The 24,269-nt window shown below is 35.1% G+C and overlaps 2 protein-coding genes across 4 annotated transcripts in view; both read right to left on the bottom strand.

Moving 5' to 3' along the window:
* Window positions 1–24,269, bottom strand: part of RAD54B (RAD54 homolog B) — a 93,727-nt gene that overhangs the window by 38,535 nt on the left and 30,923 nt on the right. The window lies entirely within an intron of this gene.
* On the bottom strand, window positions 9,093–14,796 carry FSBP (fibrinogen silencer binding protein). Its single transcript, XM_035011539.1, has 2 exons — window positions 14,268–14,796; window positions 9,093–10,489 (listed from the first exon to the last, which is right to left on the bottom strand). Exons 1-2 carry the CDS (start codon window positions 14,639–14,641, stop codon window positions 9,964–9,966), a joined length of 900 nt encoding a protein of 299 aa, XP_034867430.1. The 5' UTR covers window positions 14,642–14,796; the 3' UTR covers window positions 9,093–9,963.

The following is a 24,269-nucleotide window of genomic DNA, read 5'->3' on the forward strand; positions in this document are numbered from 1 at the left end:
TTTTTAGTCTTGATCAGAGTTCTCAAAAGCATTGGACAATGTTGACCACTTACTCCTTGAAATATTAAACCCTTTTTTTACAACTTTCCTAACACATTTCAATTTTTCCTTTTACTTCTTTGGTTGCTTCTTCTTAAACATCTTTGCCAGCTCATCAGACCTGAATTCTAGACCTTCTCGCTGTGCCCTTCTCCTTAAATTAGTTCATCCACTCCCATGGATTTAATACCACCCCTGCATAAACCTGTATTTTTTTTCTCTAGCCCAGATCATGACTCTAAATCTGTGTATCGGTACATAATTGCTCCTCAGACCAGTTTACATGAATGTCTCATAAACATCTCTATGCATCATGCCCACTTGTCTTCTCTCCAAAAATTGCTCCTTCTTCAGTTTTCTCATTTCTCAGTAAGAGTACCACCACCCTCATTCAAGCCAAAAAGTTGGAAATCATCCTTGACATCCTTTACTCTCAGTTCCACAGCCAATCAACCACAGATCCAGGTGATTCTAGCCCCCATTTGGCTCTCAAAGCTCTGTACTGTTTGCCTTCTCCATACCCTCCCCTCTTCAAATCACCATCTCTGATTTGAACTACCGTTCAGGATCTTCCCAAGGCCTACTGAGATCTTCTTTTGCCACCTCTACTCCCTAAACCCATTTTCCATATTTACTGTATGTATCTATTTTTAAATGTAATGTAAATTTATATTTAAATATACATTTATATTTTTAAATGTAAATCTGATTATGTGTCCTTCTTAAAATCCATTAGTCTTAATGGTCTTTAAGAAAACATACTACGTCTAGCCGAAGGGCTTTCTACCTCTTCCTCCAACTTCTGTTCACCCTGCCATACAGTTTTTTGTTTTTTGTTTTTTAAGATTTTATTTATTTATTTGACAGAGTGTGAGAGAGCACAAGCAGGGGAAGCAGGAGGCAGAGGGAGAGGGAGAAGCAGGCTCCCCGCTGAACAGAGAGCCCAATGCGGGGCTCGATCCCAGGACCCTGGGATCATGACCTGAGCTGAAGGCAGCCGGGGTTTTTTTTGTTGTTTTTTTTTTTAAGATTTTATTTATTTATTTATTTGGCAGAGAAAGACAGAGCGAGAGAGGGAACACAAGCAGGGGGAGTGGGAGAGGGAGAAGCAGGCTTCCGGCTGAGCAGAGAGCCCGATGCGGGGCTCGATCCCAGGACCCTGAGATCATGACCTGAGCCGAAGGCAGGCGCTTAACGGCTGAGCCACCCAGGCGCCCCCCTTCCATACAGTTTAAATTTCCCTAACTGCCAAGCTAGATCTTGCCTTATTATTTCAGCATTATCTCAGCAATTAATTATGTGACAAATGATTTAACGTTAGCCTTCCCCACTAAACCAGTCCTGAGAGGAAGGTGTTTTGATTCTGCTCATCACCAGATGCCCAGAACAATAGGTACTTTTCAAAACTGCCATTTTGACTCAAAGTACATCTGACTTTATGCTTATAAAAATACTAAAACAGAATTATCTTAAAATTAATTTTCATGAGAAAGTAGCTTTAGAAATTAACTATGAACTCATCTCCATCATTGCCCATTTTTATTTTCATTTTTATGAACTGTTACCTTCAGGATTATTTTCCATGTAAACTTTTTAACAAAGATTTGATTCCTCAGTCACTTTTTTATGAATCATATTTTACTGATTATAGCTTTTGCCAACATGAGTTTTTAAAACCATAATTTCTACCAAATGCAGTTTTGCTACGTCAAATTTTGAATACCTAAATATTAACAAAATTGTATTACTCCATCAGTTTCTAGTCAAGAAAATTTATCAGTTTTTAGGTAATTGGTAGTTATCATTTGTTGATTATTTTTGCTTTACCAACCTGGAGTTTCCCAGATAAAGTTTTGAGGGTTTTTAGGATTAACAAAAAAGGGATGCTCGATCAGTTTTTGAACTCTAAAAAATTTTGTGGTATGCAATTTTAGCTAACTTTAGTTTTGTCTTTGCATTATTTCTACCAATAGTAGTCCATGTGCATTGAATGATAATACCATTTTGCATTTTTAAAATTTGTTCCTATCTTTTATTACATTATCCAAGAAGAAAATGTGATTGCTCAAGATTGCTGTAAAACAAGGGTAATAAGTATGTCTTCATCAAAATAGCTGGAAAAACATCCAGTCAAATACCCTGTTACATTCCCAAAGACTAAAGAGTTGACTTGTTATGTCCAGGACCCTCCTTGTGCCAAGAAAAAATAAATAGAAGACAATAAACTGAGAATTCAGAAATTACTTATAATTAACTTTGAAATACCATAGATGGGTTAGCCTGGTGATGGGTATTAAAGAGGGCACGTTCTGCATGGAGCACTGGGTGTTATACGCAAACAATGAATCATGGAACACTACATCAAAACTAATGGTATAATGTATGGTGATTAACATAACATAAAAAAAAAAAAACCCCACAGATTCTCAAATACAGCCTTTCTTCTGTAGAACAGTAGGAGGAGGAGAAGAGCATGAACTAATCCACCTGGGTTTGAATCTTGAGTTTTCCCACTTACAAGCTAAGTGACCCTGGACAAGTTACTTACCACTCTATGCCAGTTTATGAATCTGTAAATGAATGTAATACTAATATCCACCTCACAGATTTGTTGTGGGCATTAGATTAGTTATTATTTGTAAAACCCTTAGAACAGTACTTGACATGTAATAAATACTCCCTAAATGTTAACTACCATCATCATCATCATCATCATGTCTTGGTTCCTTTCCCATTTAGTCCCATTTTAAATGTAGGCCATTAAGGCAGTGAAGAGAGAAAATTCCAGGGGCGTGTGGGTGGCTCAGGTGGTTAAGCGACTGCCTTCGGCTCAGGTCATGATCCCAGAGTCCTGGGATCGAGTCCCGCATCGGGCTCCCTGCTCATCGGGGAGCCTGCTTCTCCCTCTGACCCTCTCCTTTGGCATGCTGTTTCTCTCTGTCTCTCAAATAAATAAATAAAATCTTTAAAAAAAAAAAAAAAAAGAGAAAATTCCAAAGAGTAGAATAAAGATATTAGAAATTAAACATATAAGGAGCAAAACCCTCCTACATCTAGACTACCTGTAATACATAAAATTTTGACTAATTTGCTACATTCTAGACTAACCATCCCTAACAATCCCACTCCAACTGTAATTTTTATTTCTAAATCGTTCTATTTCCCCTTGACCCTGTAACGTACTTTGCAAATCAACACCAAAAAAATAGTCTGTTATATAAACAAGAGATTTGAATGCCTATAAGCAAGATTCACAAGTAAGAATGTTCAAAATCATGCTTTGATAAAAGAGGAAGGGGGAGATGCTGCCATTTTAATATTGATAGTGGATATGATCATCTTAATGATTCCTAAGCATAGTTACTCTACAGTTGGATGGCTTAATTATACATTCCATATAGCCAAGACTTTAATATTTTTTCTTTCAAAAATTCTAAATACAGGGGCGCCTGGGTGGCTCAGTCGTTAAGCGCCTGCCTTCGGCTCAGGTCACGATCCCAGAGTCCTGGGATCGAGCCCCGCATCAGGCTCCCTGCTTGGCGGGAAGCCTGCTTCTCCCTCTCCCACTCCCCCTGCTTGTGTTCCTTCTCTCGCTGTGCCTCTCTCTGTCAAATAAATAAATAAAATCTTTAAAAAAAAAAAAATTCTAAATACACACATTGTTTTCAAAAGAACGAATGAAATTTAAAATATCTCATCTAATCGGGGCGCCTGGGTGGCTCAGTCGTTAAGCGTCTGCCTTCGGCTCAGGTCATGATCCCAGGGTCCTGGGATCAAGCCCCGCATCAGGCTCCGTGCTCAGTAGGGAGCTTGCTTCTCTCTCTCCCACTCCCCCTGCTTGTGTTCCCTCTCTCGCTGTTGTCTCTCTCTGTCAAATAAATAAAATCTTTAAAAAAAAAAAATCTCACCTAATCAAATTCAACAAAGACTGTAAATACTCTCCCAAATTGTATTTTAAAATTACTAAAGCCTACCATATTTTTTAACATACATTAACATATAAATACAACATAAAGGTTTGAAACATAGTTTTTATTACACTAAAAAATTTACAATCATTAATATACAAATTCCTCTGAACCAGTAATCATCCATAGTTTTATCTTTTTTTTTTTTTTAAAGATTTTATTTATTTGAGATAGAGAGCGCCTGCTTGCATGCACACACATCAGCAGGGAAAGGGGGAGAAGAAGAGGCAGAAAGAATCTCGAGCAGACTCCACGCTGGGCACAGACCCCAACCTGACTCAATCTCAGCACCCTGAGACCATGACCTGAGCCAAAACCAAGACCGACACTTAACCAACTGAGCCACCCAGGCGCCCCCATAGCTTTCTTAATAAGAGAGATTTAATGTCATCTAAGTATCATTATGAATAAAATAAACCTAGAAGATCTTTCTTTGCATTAAGTATTTTCAGAATGATACTTTATGAGCATGGCAGGGACTATACATTTCATCACATTTCTCAGTACCTCTTGTCAAAGCATATATGCAGTAAAGGCTAAAATAGGAAAAAAAAAAAATCAATAAAACTACAATATTTCCAGATCTCAAAACTATCTGCTCAGCATTTTATTTTTTTTATTTTCTGCTCAGCATTTTAAACTCATCTAAAAAATCAGAAAAGTTATTCATTAATTTCAATTCTGACATTCCAATCATTGAGCATGCACAGGTTTATTTAAAAAAAAAAAACCATACACTGTTAAAGCATAAAATGGTACAATCACTTTGGGGAAATGCCTGGCAGTTTCTTAAAAACTTAAACATATAGATCTTCCCTAATCCAGCATTATGTCCACAACAAATTTACACAAGAATACTCAGAATCTTTATACATAATAGCCATAATCTGGAAATAGTCCAGAAGTCCATCAAAAGATAATGGATACATAAACTGAGGTATATTTATACAAGGGAATACCACTCAAAACAGAAAGCAATGAACTACTATAAGACGGTGAACAAACATGGGTATTAAAAACATTAACATAGGTAAAAGAAAAGAGAAACAAAGGGTATATACTGTAGGATTCCAATTATATAAAGTTCTAGAACAAGCAAAACTTATCTATGACTTTTTAAAAATTAGAACAATGGTTGTCTGAGGTGCCAAGGGATTGATCAGGAAGGGGCAGGAAAGAACTTTCTGGGGTAATAATAACATTCTGAATCTTGATAGGGATTTAAGGTACACAGGTAGAGTCACCTGTCAAAAGTCATTATTGAAGATTTGTACATTTCACGTTTGCAAATCTTACCCAAAACACACACACACCACACACACACACACACAAATAAATACTGAATTCCAGTTGATAATACTTATGCTGAAGTGTTTAGGCATAAAAGATTCTAAATAATTCTCCAACTTGTTTTAAATAACCATTTTATTTTTAAAAATGAATTGATGGATAGATGGATGGATACATGATAAAGCAAATATAGCAAAACAGTAACTGTAGAATTTAGGTGGTAGGCACATGAATGTTTACTGTAAAATGTTAACTTTGTCTATGTGAAGAGTTTCTTAATCTTTGTAAATTTACACATAATTTTAAAACATGAAAGGTGTACTAACAAAGTATAAGTCTAATGATATTATCTATTTTAGTTTAAATTTGGGGGGCTAACTTGGGTGATATTTTTATTTTACTTATTTATTTGGCTTTTCACTACTTACAAAGCAACTGAAAACTAAAAATAATACAAACTCAAATTACAGCTACTAGCTTTAATCAATTTAAGATATATAAAAATATATTGAATCAATTTCTCAAAATCATACGCAAAGATTTAGCATGACTGTTAACATTTAATTAGGTTGTAGATCTTAAGAATTTACTTTTTTGTATTTGTTAAGTATTACAACCATATTTCATCTCATTATTTTTAAATATTTACTGTCAAACTCATCATCAAATACTAAATTGATTTTAAGAATTTGTGAATCTTAACATTTGAAAAAATATATTATGATATTTAGACATGGTACATTTTGTGTCTACTATAAACACAATTATTTAAATAAATCTATTTCAATTGTGCCTCATCAAAAAATTTTACTTCAGTGATACTAAATTCTTTGTCTTATGGCACATAAAGAGTACACATAGCAGTACAATGTATCACCCTGTATTTAAAAGAATATGTATTAACAAAGTATTTAACCACCATCATCTACAGTATATATTAAATACAATTTATCACACTATAAATTATTTAAACATGTCTATTTAAAATTTGACATTACTCTAAAAGAAGGCACATGGAAAAATTCATAGTCTAAACATTTTCACATAAGTAAAGATGCAACAGGGTAGAGTGAAATCTTTCAAAAATGAAGTAACACCAAGTTTATGTCTCATACAAAAAAACAAAGTACTTATTTTGAATATTTTACGAAATCTAATGGCATGTTTAAAAATTTTTTTAGAAGATTTTATTTGACAGAGAGAGAACATAAGTAAGCAGAGAAGCAGGCAGTGGGAGAGGGAGAAGCAGGCTTCCCGCTGAGCAGGGAGCCCCAATGTGAGACTCAATCCCAGGACCCAGGGATCATGACCTGAGCCAAAAGCAGACGCTTAAGACTGAGGCACTCAGGTACCCCTCTAATGGCATTTTTAGAAATGAAAGAGCTTCATTAACTTTTTCAAGATGCCACTGTAAATTATACCTAATTTAAAAGAAAATCAAGTTGTAAAAATAACAATGTGTTAAGATCACAAGGATAAGAAAAGATAGGAAGGTGGCAAAAATAACCTATCTACTATCCAATTACTAATATACTAGATGAAATAATATTTTGACTTAGCTTATTTTTCCAATTTAATATTCTTCTACAGAATCAAGTCTATATTTTAAAAATAAAATCACTCCTCCCTATGTTTTCTGGCATTACATTTCATAGGTAAAGACCATGGCATTTAAATTTTGGCAAATTAAAATTAAACAAGATTGACTCAGAAAAATGGCGGCAGTAAACTCCCTGAAATGAGTACAATTCTGGTATTTAAACATATGTAAAAATAAAATTTTTTATTCTACTCAGTCCCTAAATGTTAAGGAGTCTGTCACCTGACGCAGCCAAAGAAACAACAATCTTGAACAATGCTGGAGGAAAATATGATGGTAGAAGACTATGCTTACTCTATTTTATGGGCAGGAAAAAAACTTCCAAGGGCAATTTTGTATGTACATTTTTACCTTCCATACTGATTTTAGAACCTAACCACACACAAAAAAATATGTGTTGCACTTTCTTTGAACATAGAAATCTCCTAGAAACATCTCATGGAATTAATGTTCCACAGAACAGAGCTTGGAAAACTGATGTGGCTGCACTAAGTCAACATTCAAATTGAACATTCACATCAATTCTGAGGAGTAGCATGCTGAGATTATAATATGAATTCCATTACATATGGTAATTTGCTTTCAATAATTTCATAAAGTTAAAACTGACTACTTTAAGGATGTATTACTAGAGTTATACTGTAAAAACATTAAATTAGAATTATAAGATTCTAATCTGTTGAGTCCAGTGTTTAGGTTCAAAGAAAAGTCATAACATAAAGACGAAAACTACCAAAGAGAGACATCATATTACATATTCAAGGCATTTTTATAATAAAATATTTAACTCTAATAGCAAATATAAAATGCCAATGAAATTAATCAATCAACAAGCTAAAAGAGTACCAGGAAAGTCCATTTTATTTTTATTCTATTTCAATAGCCATAACCTAAATTCTGGATTTAATTTCCTCTAACTAAATGCCCACCACATAAATGCTATTATAACACTAATTCAGAGCTTTAATTTACATCCCTCTAATCAAAAGCTTTCAATGACTTCCCATTGTACATTCAACTGTGATTATTTAAAAATAGCATTCATTGTAATCCATAATGTGGCACCAATCAACTTCCAAACTGATGTCCCTCAATTCACCTTCAACCATTTCTCTTTTCAACACATTTTTTCTGAGACTGTAGTATGATTTAGGCACCTAGCTACATTCCAAACACTCTGTTCTAATGGTTTTCGAACATCAGCTTGCATCGGAATCTCTAGAGGGTTATTAAAACAGATTGCTGGGCTACACTTCCAGAGTTTCTGATTGAAAACTAATGGATTTACATTTTTCACAAATTCTCAAGTGATGCTGATGTTACTGTTCAGCTCTACCCTTGGTAAACCATTACTCTACTCCAAAGGCCACAAACTGGAAGCCCACTGGCTGAATGAGGCCCACTCACATGGGTGTAGTGTTTTTAAAACATTCTGAATTATTTGCAAACATTTTTAAGTTGAAAAGTTTCACATAAAAATGAAGACTTCCGGCTTATTCCTGCATGTAAAAATTCTGCTGGAGCTAAACAGTAGCTACTCATTTAACCCTAGTCCAGGTAACCAAGCCCTAACTGGCCCTCTCTACACCCACTTAAAATCATCTGGCCTACCACTGTATTTGTGCTTGTATACCCTGATTCACTCCTATTCTCTATGCCTTTTTCCATGTTGCTCACTCTGACTTAAACATTCTTTTCCATTATACTAAAATTCTGAACTCCATTCTAAAGCTTGGCTTAAAAATTCTTCCTCAACAAAGCACCAGCAAAAATGGAATATATATATTAAAGATTTAACTTAAATTTTTTTTTTAAGATTTATTTATTTGACAGAAAGAAAGACAGCCAGAGAGGGAACACAAGCAGGGGGAGTGGGCAGAGGGAGAAGCAGGCTTCCCGCAGAGCAGGGAGCCCAATGTGGGGCTCAATCCCAGGACCCTGGGATCACGACCTGAGCCGAAGGCAGATGCTTAACAACTGAGCCACCCATGAGCCCCAGATTTAACTTAAATTTAATGTGTGCTTTAAGAATTGAGATTTTATTTATTTCTGCAAATACTAAAACAAGCAGTATTTACAAAAATATTATAGAATAAATCATAACTATTTTTTGCTATTTCTATGTAGAATTTTAATTTTGTTCATTAAAACTTTTTTACTGTGATTTTTACTGTAAAATAAATCTTTTTTCAGAATAAGACATTAAAAATGAATGAAGACATTAAATCTTATAGCCAAAATATATAACTGTTCCAAAAGAACATCTTATTTTGCTAGACAAAAAAGGGAAGAAGTTTGGGGGTAACTGATAAGTCCCCTGGTTTTGTAACCTATATGCATCTTTAAAAGCAATTGTAATGAAATAAACACTTCCATAATTTTTTCATAAGGAAGACATTTTAGTGGATTTTTACTTCTATGGAACAGCAGGGGGGAAAACTACAAAGAAACAAAAACTGAGTGCTGGTCCTTGCTCTGCCATAAACAGCTTTGTTACATCAAGTCACTAAGTTCTCCCTGGACCTCAGTTTCATTACCTCTAAATTGAAGAGATGGAAAAAGTGATATCCAAGTACCTTCCATCTCTAAAATCCTATCACTTCTTCAAAAACAGGAGAGCATAATAATCAATGTCATATAGGCAAGCTTCTGTTAATCAGGCTAGTATTGCTTCTAAATTTGACTTAAAAACCTTGAACTACAGCTTTCAAAGCTCTAATTTAAAATGTCGAAGGCTCAGAACTTTGAAAGAATATATACGTTTGTATATCTATTTATGTATGTTCTAATTTAATGATCAAAGTAAGAAATCTTTTTGTAAGGCCAACAATTAAACTTCTTAGAAAAAAAATTGAAGACAGAATATATAACCATGCCAACCAATCAATAAGTTTTAATATATCTCAAAAGAAAATTAAATTAATTAGAAAATCATGTCAAAAAAGGTTTTTTCACAATTGAGATTAACAACACTTTTAAGAGTATGTATTCTGCTTCAGGATATTCCCAAATGAAAGTAATTTGGCCAAAATTAAAATCATCAAATTGCAAGACTGAAAAAAAATATTAGAGACTATTATATTCAGGCAGATCATGCCGTAAGCGAACTGCTTTCAGCTTCTCCACTTCAATTTTTGCTCTTAGCAGCTCTTCCTCTAGCTGCTGCCTTCTTTTCAATCCATCCCTCTTCTCCTGAACATACAATCCAAAATTTTTTTGATTTTCTAAAATTATCTGATGCTCCTCTTTCAACATTTGCAGAATCTGAGGATCATACCCTAATTGTGACCTAAAGTGTTCTCCACGCTCATGCCGAAAAAAATCATCTCTCCTTGGGATAGAAGATGGAGACGATGTCATTCTCATATCAACAGAGGAAAGTGACGGCGACAAAGATCTTTCCATAACATGTACTAATTCATGGTCTTCTCTTTGTTCTAAAATATCACTCTGTTGAGAATTTAAAACCAGTGGAGGAGGGGGCTTAATGTCTTCTTCTTGCTTCACCTCTACTGTAATAGCAACTGGATGGTGATCCAACATTACCTGTAGTGAACTCGTACCAGCCTGTGCTTCCTCATCCAAGTTTGCACTACAGCACACAAAAAAGCATTATAAAATGTAAATCAAATGAAGACAAGAGTATATTGATAGCATAATTTCATATTTAGTATACATCAAAGTGTCAAGCTTTAGAGCTATAAAGAAAATAGTGAAACAAAAAAAAATTTAATCCTTGGAATAACAAATTAAAGTGACCACATGTAAAATTTCAAAAATATATACATATAGCTCTTACACATCCTTAACTTTAAAATTGAGTTCTTAAAAGGACAAAAAATTACAAATATTACCCAAGGCCAATGAGGTAAATAAAAAGAAAAGCCTCTGTTTGCTTTCAAAGAGACAGCACATGTTCCTACAAGCCTAACTTTCTTAAATGGCATAAAGGGCCGTTTACTGTACTTTGGGCCTTGCTATCCCCATACCTCAGCCCTAGATCCCCTGCTTCTGCTCTCCTGGACTGATTAAAAATCTAAAAATCACCAAGGTCCATGACTCCTAGGATAATGGAAAGTCATCTATGGGAGGTATTGATTTCTACATCTGTCCAAAAAAAGAAAGTTTTTGTATGGCTTTGGGTATGCCCAATAATCAGGGTATTATCCTAACTATACAATTTCAGATACCATGGTGTTTATCCTTTACCTATCCTAAATTACTTGATTCCATAGCCCTTTCAGTCTTTCAACCATCAGTCACGTAAAGTTCACAGGGAAAGGGCTCAAATCCACCACTGTATCCCCAGCACCTAGCATAATACTGTACTTGGGACCTAGCAGGTGCTCATCACATGTTGAATGACTGAAAAAAATGGTTTTTTTAATGAACTATTTTTAAGTGGCTTATATACTATATATTGAAAGTCTGTTAAATTTACATGTAATTTCCATAAAATATGCACTTCTATTAGAGAAAACTAGTTTCAGCATAATTTAAACTTTGATGTAACATTATTGGTTATGACATAAACACAATATATCTTAAAATTCTACTTTTTTAAAAAACCAATTTTATAAATAACATGAAGCCACTAATTAAGAATATATAATCTTGTTTCTTGAGGGTTTTTTTAAATTTATGCTTCTGCCTAACTTAAAAATAAGTTATAGAGGAGAAAGAGATTATTGGAACAGTAATGAAAAAAATGCTATACTTAACATTAAAGAATCATTAAAGAATATTTTACAAATGATAAATAAGTAACACAGTTAAAAATACCTTCACCCTACATAGATGATTAAAATGCTGGAACAAGTTCAAGCAGAACATAAGGAAAAAAATTAAAACTCCCCGTATATCACTTACTATTGGCATTAAATTGCCAGAAATATCAGATATTGAAGAGATACAAATAAATAATAAGATATAGTATGTTATGAAAAATCTATTTGTAGATTACATAAATTCCTTAATTTTCATTCTTTTTGTCATCTTACGCTTTTCAAAAGAAAAACAAACCAATATCAATACAATATCAATGTAATTCAAAGTAGTAAGGCTTCCCTTTATTAACATCCCTAGATGTTTTCCTAGAAAGGAAAAAGGTTAAAACTACAAATGAAAATGAAAGTTTTAAAAATCCACATAATTACTATCCAAATTAGTATATGTATAATGGAGTATAAGACTCACTATTAGACATAGACATTATACTCTCATGTAAATTTTAAAATGCCTTTTATCTAAAATATCCCATTCCATTTTCGTTGAAACATTATAAGTAGGCATAACAAAGTAAAAAAAAGAATGTTTTAGAGAAGTCAGAAAAAAGGATAAATGGAAGGACTTCTAAAATTTATGAATTTTGAAGATCAAATAGACTGCAAAAACACAAAATATAATCTGATACTAGAGAGAGGTAAAAATGAGGAAATATATCAATACACTATAGAGGTAGCCTTACAAAATAGGTATATATCTTTAAATATATTAAATATAAGCAGTAATATTTTCCTTAGCTAAGAATGGAGTTTAGTGAGATTAACAGGCATATTTATATAGCATAACTAAGATTACAGATTATAAACTTCTGAGAATTAAGATTCAAGATGTCACTCAAGTAAGTAATAAGCACATTAAATATGTAAATAAATGAAAATGCTAATACAGAGAAAATGGCAATGTGGACACTAACACAAATAAGCACTTAAGTGGCATATTTCTAATATTCTTTCCTCTAAAGTAGGAAAAGCTGTTCTTGCTTAAACAGTAGGTTTTGTAATGTATAAATTAAATAACTCATTTTATCAGAGCAATGTTGTTATCCCAAAAGACTGATTGTGAATATGGTTACAGTCAAAATGTAAATAGATACTTGTATATTATTTCTTCTACTATACTCACTGTATTTTTAAAATATACAACTAATTAAAACTACAGGTTCTATGTATAGTCTTCAAATTATAAAAACCTATACTTAATACCCAAAAGGTAGTTTTATACCAGTAATGCAAAAGCCAGTTTTCTCTATGGTTTGAGGGGGACAAATTTTTAACAAGTAGTACTGTATAAAAGTCCTACTGTGGAGTTCTTTGGATACCCAGCATATTAGGATTAATCATTTCTCATCACAGAGAACATTTTAAGCACTAATGAATTAATACACTGCATCCACGTTCCAGATTCCCACTGGTGATTTTTTTTTACTATGTTATCTACTAGAAGTAAGCAGTATATGGTAAGAAGCTGGTCTCAAAAAAATTACCCTAGTGAATTATAAAAATAACAAATAAGTTTGGCTAATAAGTTTTTTGCCCATTTCTCTCCTAACTTCAAAAGGACTTCACAGGTAATCAATAATTTTCTTATATGACTTTCCCACCAAGAAGAAAGTCTTTGTTTGAAATATTCCTCAACTAACAAGTTTACAACTTGTTTAAATAACCCTAAATGGTTCAGAAAAAGAATGCAGCTGCCATTTTTATCTTTTGCCAGGGGTTAAAATTTGAATTAGAAATAAGATAAGTTTTGAAGATTCCCACACAAGTAGCTATGTAGAGCATAAATTTAACCAAAAAACCTTTCTATCCCTGTAAGAACTTAGTTGCTTATTCATATACTAAAATTAGTAGTTTCATATCTTTACAAAATAGTATGGGAGTGCTTACCCCTTTCCTCTTTGACTCAAGATCAAAGTGAAACTAGACCATTAATGAATAAAAAAACAAAAACTTTTTATTAAGTAATCTGAATCCCTAATTAGGCATTAAATTCCTTTCCTTGTATTTATCTTTTTTATTTTGAATATGTTAGAAATAATTTAAACTGTCTTAATATATACAATCATGCCATTAATAAATTTACTAAATTATTTATTTTAGGTTTTTAGCTCAATTAATATTCACTAAAGTGCAGACAGTAACAATTCATTAAAAAACAAGGGTTCCATTTCTCCTGAAACTGCTAACTTTACATAAAATTGAAAATTCCAATGAAATATAATCTTAAATGAAATAAGAAAAAGATATCTCTCAGAAGCTAATTAGCAATTTAAATTTAAAGCTTAAAAAGTTTATTATGAGATTATGTTACAAATTTCATCCCATTTATTCCTCCCTAACCTTTACTTTTAAAAACTACAGAGAGAGGGAAGGGGGAGGGGAAGACAATAAAAAGTGGCTTAAATCAAATGCAGCAAAAAAATTCCTTATAGCCTCACATTTCTTTTTTAAGAAAGCAAAACAAAGACACTATTCATTGCTCCCGTAGTGGGGATGCTTACTATGCATATCTCTATCACAACTAAGCCAGAGCCCAATAGATAGGAGGCGCCATAATTTTCCACAAGAAAATAAAATAAAGCTTACCTTTGTATGTGGTTCCTGTCTCTTACCAGGCAAAAACTGGAAATCTGGGGAATCATCTCCATAACTTTCTTGGTTGGCTCAGAAATATTGCCTTTAAAATCTGATTGGGTCTCTTTTTGCTGCAATAGCTCCTGTTTGGCATATTCTTTGAGCCTTTTGTAAAGGGTGCGTAGGCCCTGGGCTGTTCGAGGAGGGCGATCTACTCCAATTGCATTATAGTTTACTGCTATGATATCCCAACATCTATTCTTTTCCACTATTACTGAATGTTTATTAGTGTGTTCTTCGAGAATTTTAACATATGGCTTCACAAGCTTTAGCAAATCAAGCTTTTCAGATAAGGTAAAATTGGAAGATCTAGCCTTTCCTACCATTGTTCTTTTCAAATTAAGTAGGCAGTTTCTGAAACCACCATGCAGCAGCCTTCAGCTCTGCTCAGCTCTTTTCACAAACAGAAAAAGATCAGGCTTAACTAGGCTAGCCTCATTTAGGCCCACGCCTACAGGGGAGGGTTTATTAAAATTCCTCCAGCTTAAGCTGACGCAGGTTCAGGAAATCTGCTTAAGCCAAGCCTGACCTACATAAAGCTTCTCACTGAAGAAGACAGGAAGGCACAAGCAAAACACACTTGTGTATAAAGAGAACAGCTCGAGATAGGATTTAATACACAAAGGTCTAGAGATAAACATGGAACACAGCTAAAAATTAGCTAATTTAGTGAGAATATCGAATTTCCACACATGTATGCCTAGCTGATAGACAAACTGCATTGCAGTTATCACTTTAATAAAAACAAAAGAGGAACTGTTTTGTACTATTTGTTTATAAATCCAGTAGACAGGAAAATGAAAAACTAAAGATATGAGTGATGAATGTAATGATTCCTAACAGAGCCCCTAATCACTGTTTTCTGAGCTGCTGTTCTCTCTTACCAAATCTGCATAATGCTGGTCCTGCTGTCAATCAGCAATTGCATATCCTCTAGCTAGTTAGGTTACACCCACCCAGACTCAGACTTCACAGTAAAGCTAAGCTTCTCCTTCATTCTACAGTCTACAGTAGCCACATTTTTTTCAGTTACTTAGGAAAAAATTTTTGTTCTGAAAATCAAATAAAAATTATGTTTTTAAAGGAAGCGATTATTCTAGCTGTAACGTATGTGAATATGCTAGCCTGCTTTATCATGTGTAAAAAACACCATTCACAGTGAGAACAGAATAATCATGGCTTAAGACTGCACACAACAAAATGGCATTTGCTTTTATTAAATTGTAGGATTTTTATTTTGCTATATTCATACAATTTGGACTATTTAAAAACGAGACACCAGGCTCAAAATGGAGTCACTTATGCTAAGCCCCACGTCACCTGAGACTTAATTATAGTTTTGGCTCTCCCAAAAATGGAATCTTAAACCAATCAAGAACTATGTGATCAGCACGAGTGAGGTAATCTGCCCGAAAGACTCCTTCCATCTCCTAAAGGAAAGTGAACACAACCAATCCACTTTTTGCCAGGATAATTTCCTTGTTCTCACTCACTTCTGCCTATGAAAGTCATTCATTTTGTACAGCTCCTTAGAGCTCCTTTCTACCTGTTAAATGGGATGCTGCCCAATTCCTAAATCACTGAATAAAGCCAATAAGATCACAATTTACTCAGATGAATTTTGTTTTTTAACAAAACTTAACAGCTAGTCTAGCCATTTGCAAGGCCACCAGTTTGCAATTCTAATCCCTGTCTGAAAACACAATAAATGTATGCATAACAGTATGTAACAATGTAACATAAACAAGGTAAAAAAAAAAAAAGCCTATTTTCTTCTCATATACAAGTGTAGGGCCACAAAAATGGGCCACTTTGGCATGAAGATTACTTTGAGTTCAAAGCAATCAAAATCCAGCAGATTCAGGAAAAGCTCTTAACCTCCCCTCTCAACTGCCTAAATTTTACATTGGAAAGGAGCCCGTAGCAGGAAGAAAACAGCGATTGCTCCTTAAGAAACATATCTACTGTATCTCTCTAACAGGGCAACCTTTGTTTTCCATACATATACCCTTACCTTCCTGCTAAAGGTCTTCCTCCCCTTTGTATCCCAATACCCCTAAACCCCCTCCTTAGCTCAGGATGTCATATAAGCCTCAAGTTCCCTGTCTTTAGAATCTCATGTCTGTGTGGATTCCCCATATGTCCAAAACTAAATTTGATTTTCTCCTGTTAATCTGTCTCATGTCAATTTAATTCTTAGTCCAGCTAAAAATACCTTGAAGGGCAGAGGATATTTCTTCCTCCCTAACATAGTCTTTAAGCAGTTTTACTGCTCAGTAAATTGCAGAAAATAAAAATGCAAATGATGGAGATGCAAACTGAAAACTGACCCACCCCAACAACCTGACCAAAGTTACTCAAAGGAAAGCAAGAACACAGGATATATACTGTTTTTAGATAATACTTCGTTATTTTTGGAATAAATAACTGGTATTGTATTAAAAATGAAATACTAGGGGCGCCTGGGTGGCTCAACTGTTAAGCGACTGCCTTTGGCTCAGGTCATGATCCCAGGGTCCTGGGATCAAGCTCTGAGTCGGGCTCCCTGCTCGCGGGAAGCCTGCTTCTCCCTCTCCCATTCCCCCTGCTTGTGTTCCTGCTCTCGCTATCTGTCAAATAAATAAATAAAAACTTTTTTTAAAAATGAAATACTAATAAAAATATGAAAAACCATTAAATCTCACTAATTATCAAAAAATGTACACTAAAAATGATTTTCATCCACAAAGATTGGCAAAATTCTTAAAGACTGAAAATGTCAAGTGGATGAGGGTGCAGGGCAAGGAGTTCTCTTTGGGAGTGTAAAACGGCATTTTGGTTTGCAGTCTGAGAGTATTAATATTTTACATGTGAAAACTTCTAAAATTGCAGTAATTTTAATTCTCAGAATCTAAATTAGAAAAATATTTAAATACAAGGAAGAACAGAGCATTCTATGAAGTTGCATAGTATTGAAGGCAATCTAAGAGCACATCAGGTGGGGACAATAAAAATCACTAGAATATGCCCATACTATGGTCTACTCTAGGCAGCACTAAAATAATAGAGGTACATTTCTATGTACTGACAGAACAAGCTCCAAAACACATGGCAGATGAAAGGAGCAAGTGAAAGAAAAATACATACAAATATAATTCCATTAGGTTTACCAGAAATACCCAAAGCTAAATATTTCTGTAGGTACAGAAAAAATATACATAGATACAAAATGTAGGTAGGTACATACATATGTATGAAAATGCACTACCAAGGGGCGCCTGGGTGGCTCAGTCATTAAGCGTCTGCCTTCGGCTCAGGTCATGATCCCAGGGTCCTGGGATAGAGCCCTACATCAGGCTCCCTGCTCCGCGGGAAGCCTGCTTCTCCCTCTCCCTCCCGCTCTGCTTGTGTTCCCTCTCCCGCTGTGTCTCTCTCTGTCAAATAAAGAAATAAAATCTTAAAAAAAAAAAAAAAGAAAATGCACTACCAAAACGTCTAGAACTCCATTATCCTAATACAGTAGTGTTAAGAAAAGAAAACCACAGGCCCTAAACAGTGTCACTTAGACCAAGTTCCCAAACTGGGGCTTAATACCCATACTAATTGCAGTTTCAACCTCCCCCAGAAATGTGGCCTTAACTGGTCAGTCAGGAAATTTTTCTTTCCACCAGCGCCAGTGAGTCTGTCATATGGATCCCCTCTCCCCCAGGCCCTCTCTCCCCCAAAGAAATATGAGGTACTCTGCATAAGACCCGGTCCCCTAGAACTAGAAAACAGCCTTGTCAATCCTTTTCTTTTGCTAATAACTTTCTTGCCCCACCCTCCTATAAAAACCTTCCATTTTATACAACGCTTGGGAGTGTCTCTCTCAACTTGCTAGAAGAGGTGGTGCGCAATCCATGAATTCTTTAATAAAACCAATTAGATCTTCAAACTTACTTGGCCAAATTTTGTTCTTTAGCAGGCACCATGAGCCATGTATGGTTATTGAGCATTTTATGTGTGGTTAATGGAACTGAGGAGCTAAATTTTAAAATTTATTGAATTTACAATTAAGCAAATAATAACTGCCTATAGACTATAAGACATAACACATCAAACATCAACTGATTCAATGAATCAATATTTTTTAAATTACAAGTACTTCTCTTCAGATGCAAATGAGTTGTACAATATAAGAGATAAACTTCCCCATGAATATTTGGGTCACATTTTATTTCAAAGGATTTCCAAATTTACAAAGAAATGCTATCAATTCATGGTCAAATATTCATGGCATAGATTTTTTTTGTATCTTCTACATCTGTTGAAGAAGAATTTTAGTGAGACATGGAAAAAAAAATTCTACAGTAGAACGTGCTCATTAGGTTAAAAAGTCTGATTTATTGAAATTTTAAAAGAAAAAACTAATATTTTGGGGCATCTGACTGGCTCAGTCAATAGAGCATGCGACTCTTGATCTTGGTTGGGGTTGTGAGTTCGAGCCCCAAGTTGGGTACAACGTTTAGTTTAAAAGATAAATAGGGGTGCCTGGGTAGCTCAGCTGGTTAAACAAATGACCTTGATCTCAGCTCAGGTCCTGATCTCAGGGTCATGAGTTCATTCAAGCCCCATGTTGGGCTCCACACCCAGTACTTTTTAAAATAATTAATTAATTAATTAAAATGTGGATTTATGCAATTTAGTTTTTTGTTGTTGTTGCTTTTTGTTTTTAAAGAAACAAGGGGCACCTAGGTGTCTCAGTAAGTTAAGCGTCTGCCTTTGGCTCAGGTCATGATCCTGGGGTACTGGTATTGAGCCCCATGTCAGGCTCCCTGCTTGGCAGGGAGCCTGCTTCTCCCTCTCCTCCCCACTCATGCTCTCTCTCGCTATCTCTGTCTCTCTCTAATAAATAAATAAATCTAAAAAAAAAAAAAAGAAAGAAACTAATGTTTCACTTCTTACTTTGTTCCACATACATTATGAAAATATTGTACTCAACTTTTGGAAGTAGACTCTATGAAAGCTATCTTGAATATCATTGTCAAAGCCATTTGGAATATGTACGCAAATGCTATGATCACTGCCAGTCTACTGAACTGGTAAAAGAAACAGAACACAGGGGCGCCTGGGTGGCTCAGTCGGTAAGCGTCTGCCTTCGGCTCAGGTCATGATCCCAGGGTCCTGGGATCAAGCCCCACATCGGGCTCCCTGCTCGGTGGGAAGCCTGCTTCTCCCTCTCCCACTCCCCCTGCTTGTGCTCCTGCTCTCGCTCTCTCTCTGTCAAGTAAATAAATAAAATCTTTAAAAAAAAAAAAAAAAAAGAGAACACAATTCATTTAATGATGTGTTTTTTGTTCTTCACCAGCGCTCACTGGTTGAGTCATGGAAAGTTTTATAAAGAATTATTGTACTGTTAACTCCAACATTTTTTTCAAAGAAAAGGAATGCTTGCCAAACATTCAATAATCAAAGACAAAAAAAATGGTAATATAATTTACATTTTCTAATCAATATCACATTGTCATATGAATGAGCTAAATTTGAAGCTTTGAGGAAAAGTATATCTGTGACCTGATTAGATAGATAAGAGAATATATGTTTAAAGTGAAAGTTTTGACCATGCAAATCAGTAAGTGTATACATTTTTCTAACTTGAATCAATAAAAAATTTTAATTGTAATTAAGAGTGATATTCAAATTGCATGCAAAAGCTACAAGAAAATTTTGAAAAATTATTAGAAAAGGTTTAAAAGGTATTATTAGAAAAGGTTTAAAAACATATTCATGTATTACTTACATAACCAAAATCAAATTGTAAATAATTCTTACAAACTAAGAAAAACAATGCTATAGAATAATGGATGTAGAATACAAAACAAAATTTAAAGCGACGCCTGGGTGGCTCAGTCATTAAGTGTCTGCCTTTGGCTCAGGTCATGAGCCCAGGGTCCTGGGATAGAGCCTCCCTGCTCAGCAGGAAGCCTGCTTCTCCCTCTCCCCCACTTGTGTTCCCTCTCTCGCTGTGTCTCTCTCTGTCAAATAAATAAAATCTTTAAAAAAAAAAATTTAAAGAATAAAAGTACATCCAATATATAAAGAGCTCAACCTCACAAGCAATTAGGGAGATAGAAATTAAAAGATCACAGTAGTTTTTACAGATTCAAATGGCAAAAGTTTAAAAAGCTTAAGAAAAAGTTAAAAAGGTTTAATAGCATGTGTTAAAGAAGGTGGGGAAATAAATTCCCTCATACAGTAATGATTTTTGGAAGGCAATTTGGCAGACCATATTAAAATGAATGCAAACATGTTACGATCTGACAAATATTTGCCTATGTTCATAAGACCACATGTACAATGATACACACTGCAGGATTGTTTTTAACAAAAATCCTAAATAAACTATGATATATTCATCCCATTGTATACTCTGCAGCAATTAAAAGAATGAGGTACATCTACAAATTCTAAAATTAAAACAAAAATCTCCAAAGCATACTAGTGAAAATTGCAAAGAATCCTCAAGCACAGAAAACAAAAAGGCAACCTACTGAATGGGAGTAGATATTTGCAAATCATACATCTGATAAGGGGTTAATATCCAAAATATATAAAAGAACTTACATAACACCAAAAAAAACAAATAATCCAATTTAAAAATCATTTCTCCAAAGTAGACATACAGATGGCCAACAGACACATGAAAAGATGTTCAACATCCCTAATCATCAGGGAGATGCAAATCAAAACCATAATGAGGTACCATCTCACACCAGTCAGAATGGCTGGTATCAGAAAGACAAGAAATAACAAGTGTTGGCAAGGATGTAGAGGAAAAAACTCTCATGCACTGTTGGTGGGAATGTAAATTGGTACAACCACTGTGGAAAACAGTATAGAGGTTCCTCAAAAAATTAAAAATAGAAATACCATATGACACAGTAATTCCATAAGAAATTTACCCAAAGAAAACAAAAACACTAATTCAAAAAGATATATGCAACCCTATGTTTATTGCAGGATTATTTACAATAGCCAGGATATGGAAGCAACCTAAGTGTCCATTGATAGAGAAATGGATAAAGATGTGGTGTGTACACACACATACACACAACAGACTATTACCCACCCATGAAAAAGAACAAGATCTTGTTATCTGCAACAACATAAATGGACACAAAGGGTATTATCTTAAGTGAAATATGTCAGACAGAGAAAGACAAATACCATATGATTTCACTCGTATGTGGAATCTAAAAATCAAGAAAACAGAAACAGACTCATAAATACAGAGATACAGAGAACTGGTGGTTGCCCAAGGGGAGGGGGAGTGGGGGAATGGGCAAAACAGATGAAGGGGATGAAGAGGTACAAACTTCCAGTTATAAAACAAGTAAGTCACGGAGATAAAAAGTACAGCATTGGAAATATAGTCAATAATATTGTAATAATGTTGTATGGTGACAGATGGTGACTACATTTTATCATGGTGAACACTGAGTAATGTATAAACTGTCAAATAACTATGCTGTACACCTGAAACTAACATTGTATGTCAACTACACTACACCAATAATAAACATTTCTTTATTTCATTTTTTTTTTTAAGATTTTATTTATTTATTTGAGACAGAGAGAATGAGAGAGAGAGAGCACATGAGAGGGGGGAGGGTCAGAGGGAGAAGCAGACTCCCCGCCGAGCAGGGAGCCCGATGCGGGACTCGACCCCGAGACTCCAGGATCATGACCTGAGCCGAAGGCAGTCGCTTAACCAACTGAGCCACCCAGGCGCCCTTCTTTATTTCATTTTTAAAAAGTAAGACAGACTGGGGTGCCTGGCTGGCTCAGTCAGTAGATCATGTGACTCTTGATCTAGGGGTTGTGAGTTCAAGTCCCACGTTGGTCATAGAGCCTACTAAAAAATAATAATAATAATAATTAATTAATTTTAAAAGAAGTTAAATAAACTGATAAATGAATAGATGGATATATAATAAAGCAAATACAGTAAAATTCTCATTGTAGAATCTTGGTGATGGGTACATGGGTGCTCAATGTACAATTCTTTCAACTTTTCTTCATGTTTAAAAATTATTAAATGTCCAAAATTAGCCTTAAAAATAAAAATAGTAGTTAATATATTTTAATTCTTTAGCCATTAAAAATGTAGGAAGTATAAATTTCTAAAACAGAATTTAGATAATTACATCTACTAAATTTAACAATAAGAAATAACTGTGGAGTAGGGGTGATTTTTTCCATTAATTTTTTTCAGGCAAAAAGAGCACTGTGACTACTGAAATTATTTCTAGATCTTAGGACAGTACAAAAAAAAAAAAGGTAAGAATTTATGCCTTATTAATCTGTCTTAGCCCAAATTCTCTGGCAAACAGAACTTGAAACAATGATTAGAATGCTGATGGCTTTATTTGGGAGTTGCTTACACAGGGCATCAAGGGTTTTTAAAAAAGGGAAGCTGAGGTAAGGAACTATGTAAAGCAAAGTGCTGGCTACCACTTTACAACAAGCTATGAAAAGATACAGGAGGTCACTTGGCAAATGCATCTACTTGGTACTCTCCTTGGAATATCGCCTAATAGTCTATAAAAACAAAACAAAATAAAAACAAAAAAAACCTCTGAGTAGTCCACAGAGGAAAAAGAGGAATAGATCTGGAAGATTCTCTCCTGTCTCCTATTTCCCACTAGTCAATGTTCATCCCACTAACAATAAACTTCACTGCACTTCCAGACTGTGTCACCCAGCCTCCACAAATATGCAGGGTGCTACCCTTAAGTCCTGTGATAATGGTGTTTCATCCAAGACTGGAAATTGCAGGAGGAACAGACCCTCCCAGAGTATGCCTCATCAGCCTGGCTGGATGGCAGCCACCAAGGAATAGGGCCCTGCTGTTCTGGTTAAGCAACAGATCAGCCTACAGAGAGAGAATAGAGCAGTCTAGGAGGCAGGGGGTATCGAGAGAATCTGAGGAGGCACCTAAGATTATGTTTAATATTTCACAATGCAACATGTGAGGAAGATGAAACAAACAAAAAAATTTGCCACATAAAATAGGGTTAAAAACTAGGGTGAATCCAAACCCTAAGAGTCATTCTGCTGTAGCATTTATATCTCATACTTCATTGCTGTGCTTTGGCGATAACATTCTGTGATATTAAGCACTTGAGACAATCAAAACCTATATTTCAGGAATCTTAGTAATCCTTACAGAACTGAAGGAGTCTGAGTTAAAAAAAAAAACACCTCAGCCCTCCTCCTGTATTACTCCTTTCTCTCACACAACCACCATACTCACAATACTTCAGACACAAGATGTGGGGAGGTTTTCCCACACCTATCCTACAATATAACTCAATTCTAACACTATCTACCTGGAGATAGCATCAGATCCCACAGGTTAAGGGCTCAGTCCCATAAGATGGGGCCCCTCCCTTCAGATGCCAATCATAAGTTGTTACCTGTACTTCTGACCAAGAGGCTATAAATCTGAGGTTCCCACAACCCCAGGAATTCAAATAATTTGCTAGAGCAGCTCACAGAACTCAGGACAACAGTTTACTTACTATTTACCAGCTTATAAAAGTATATGACAAGGGGCGCCTGGGTGGCTCAGTTGGTTAAGCGACTGCCTTTGGCTCAGGTCATGATCCTGGAGTCCCGGGATTGAGTCCCGCATCGGGCTCCCTGCTTGGCAGGGAGTCTGCTTCTCCCTCTGACCCTCCTTCCTCTCATGCTCTCTCTCATTAAAAAGAAAAAAAAAAAGTATATGACAAATGACAGAGATGAATATCCAAATGGAAGAGATATATAGAGCAAGTTACATGGGAAGGAGCGCATAGCTTCCATGCCCTCTCCAGGTAGCCAGTCTCCCAGCATCTCCACATGTTCACCAACCCAGAAGCTCTCCAAACCTCATACTATTTATAGAGCCTTCCTCATGTCAGGCATGATCTATCATTTAACTCTATTCCCAAC

This window comes from Mirounga leonina, unplaced genomic scaffold (genome assembly GCF_011800145.1).
Source record: "Mirounga leonina isolate KUSES-001 unplaced genomic scaffold, KU_Mleo_1.0 Mir_165, whole genome shotgun sequence".
NCBI lineage: Eukaryota > Metazoa > Chordata > Mammalia > Carnivora > Phocidae > Mirounga > Mirounga leonina.

What these genes read in the sequence shown, in the direction of transcription:
- FSBP (XM_035011539.1), bottom strand. Translation starts at nt 14,641, where the DNA reads ATGGTAGGAAAGGCTAGATCTTCCAATTTTACCTTATCTGAAAAGCTT. An exon ending in GACAGGAACCACATACAAAG is followed by an intron (nt 10,490 to 14,267) that starts GTAAGCTTTATT and finishes TGTGTGCTGTAG; the next exon opens with TGCAAACTTGGATGAGGAAG.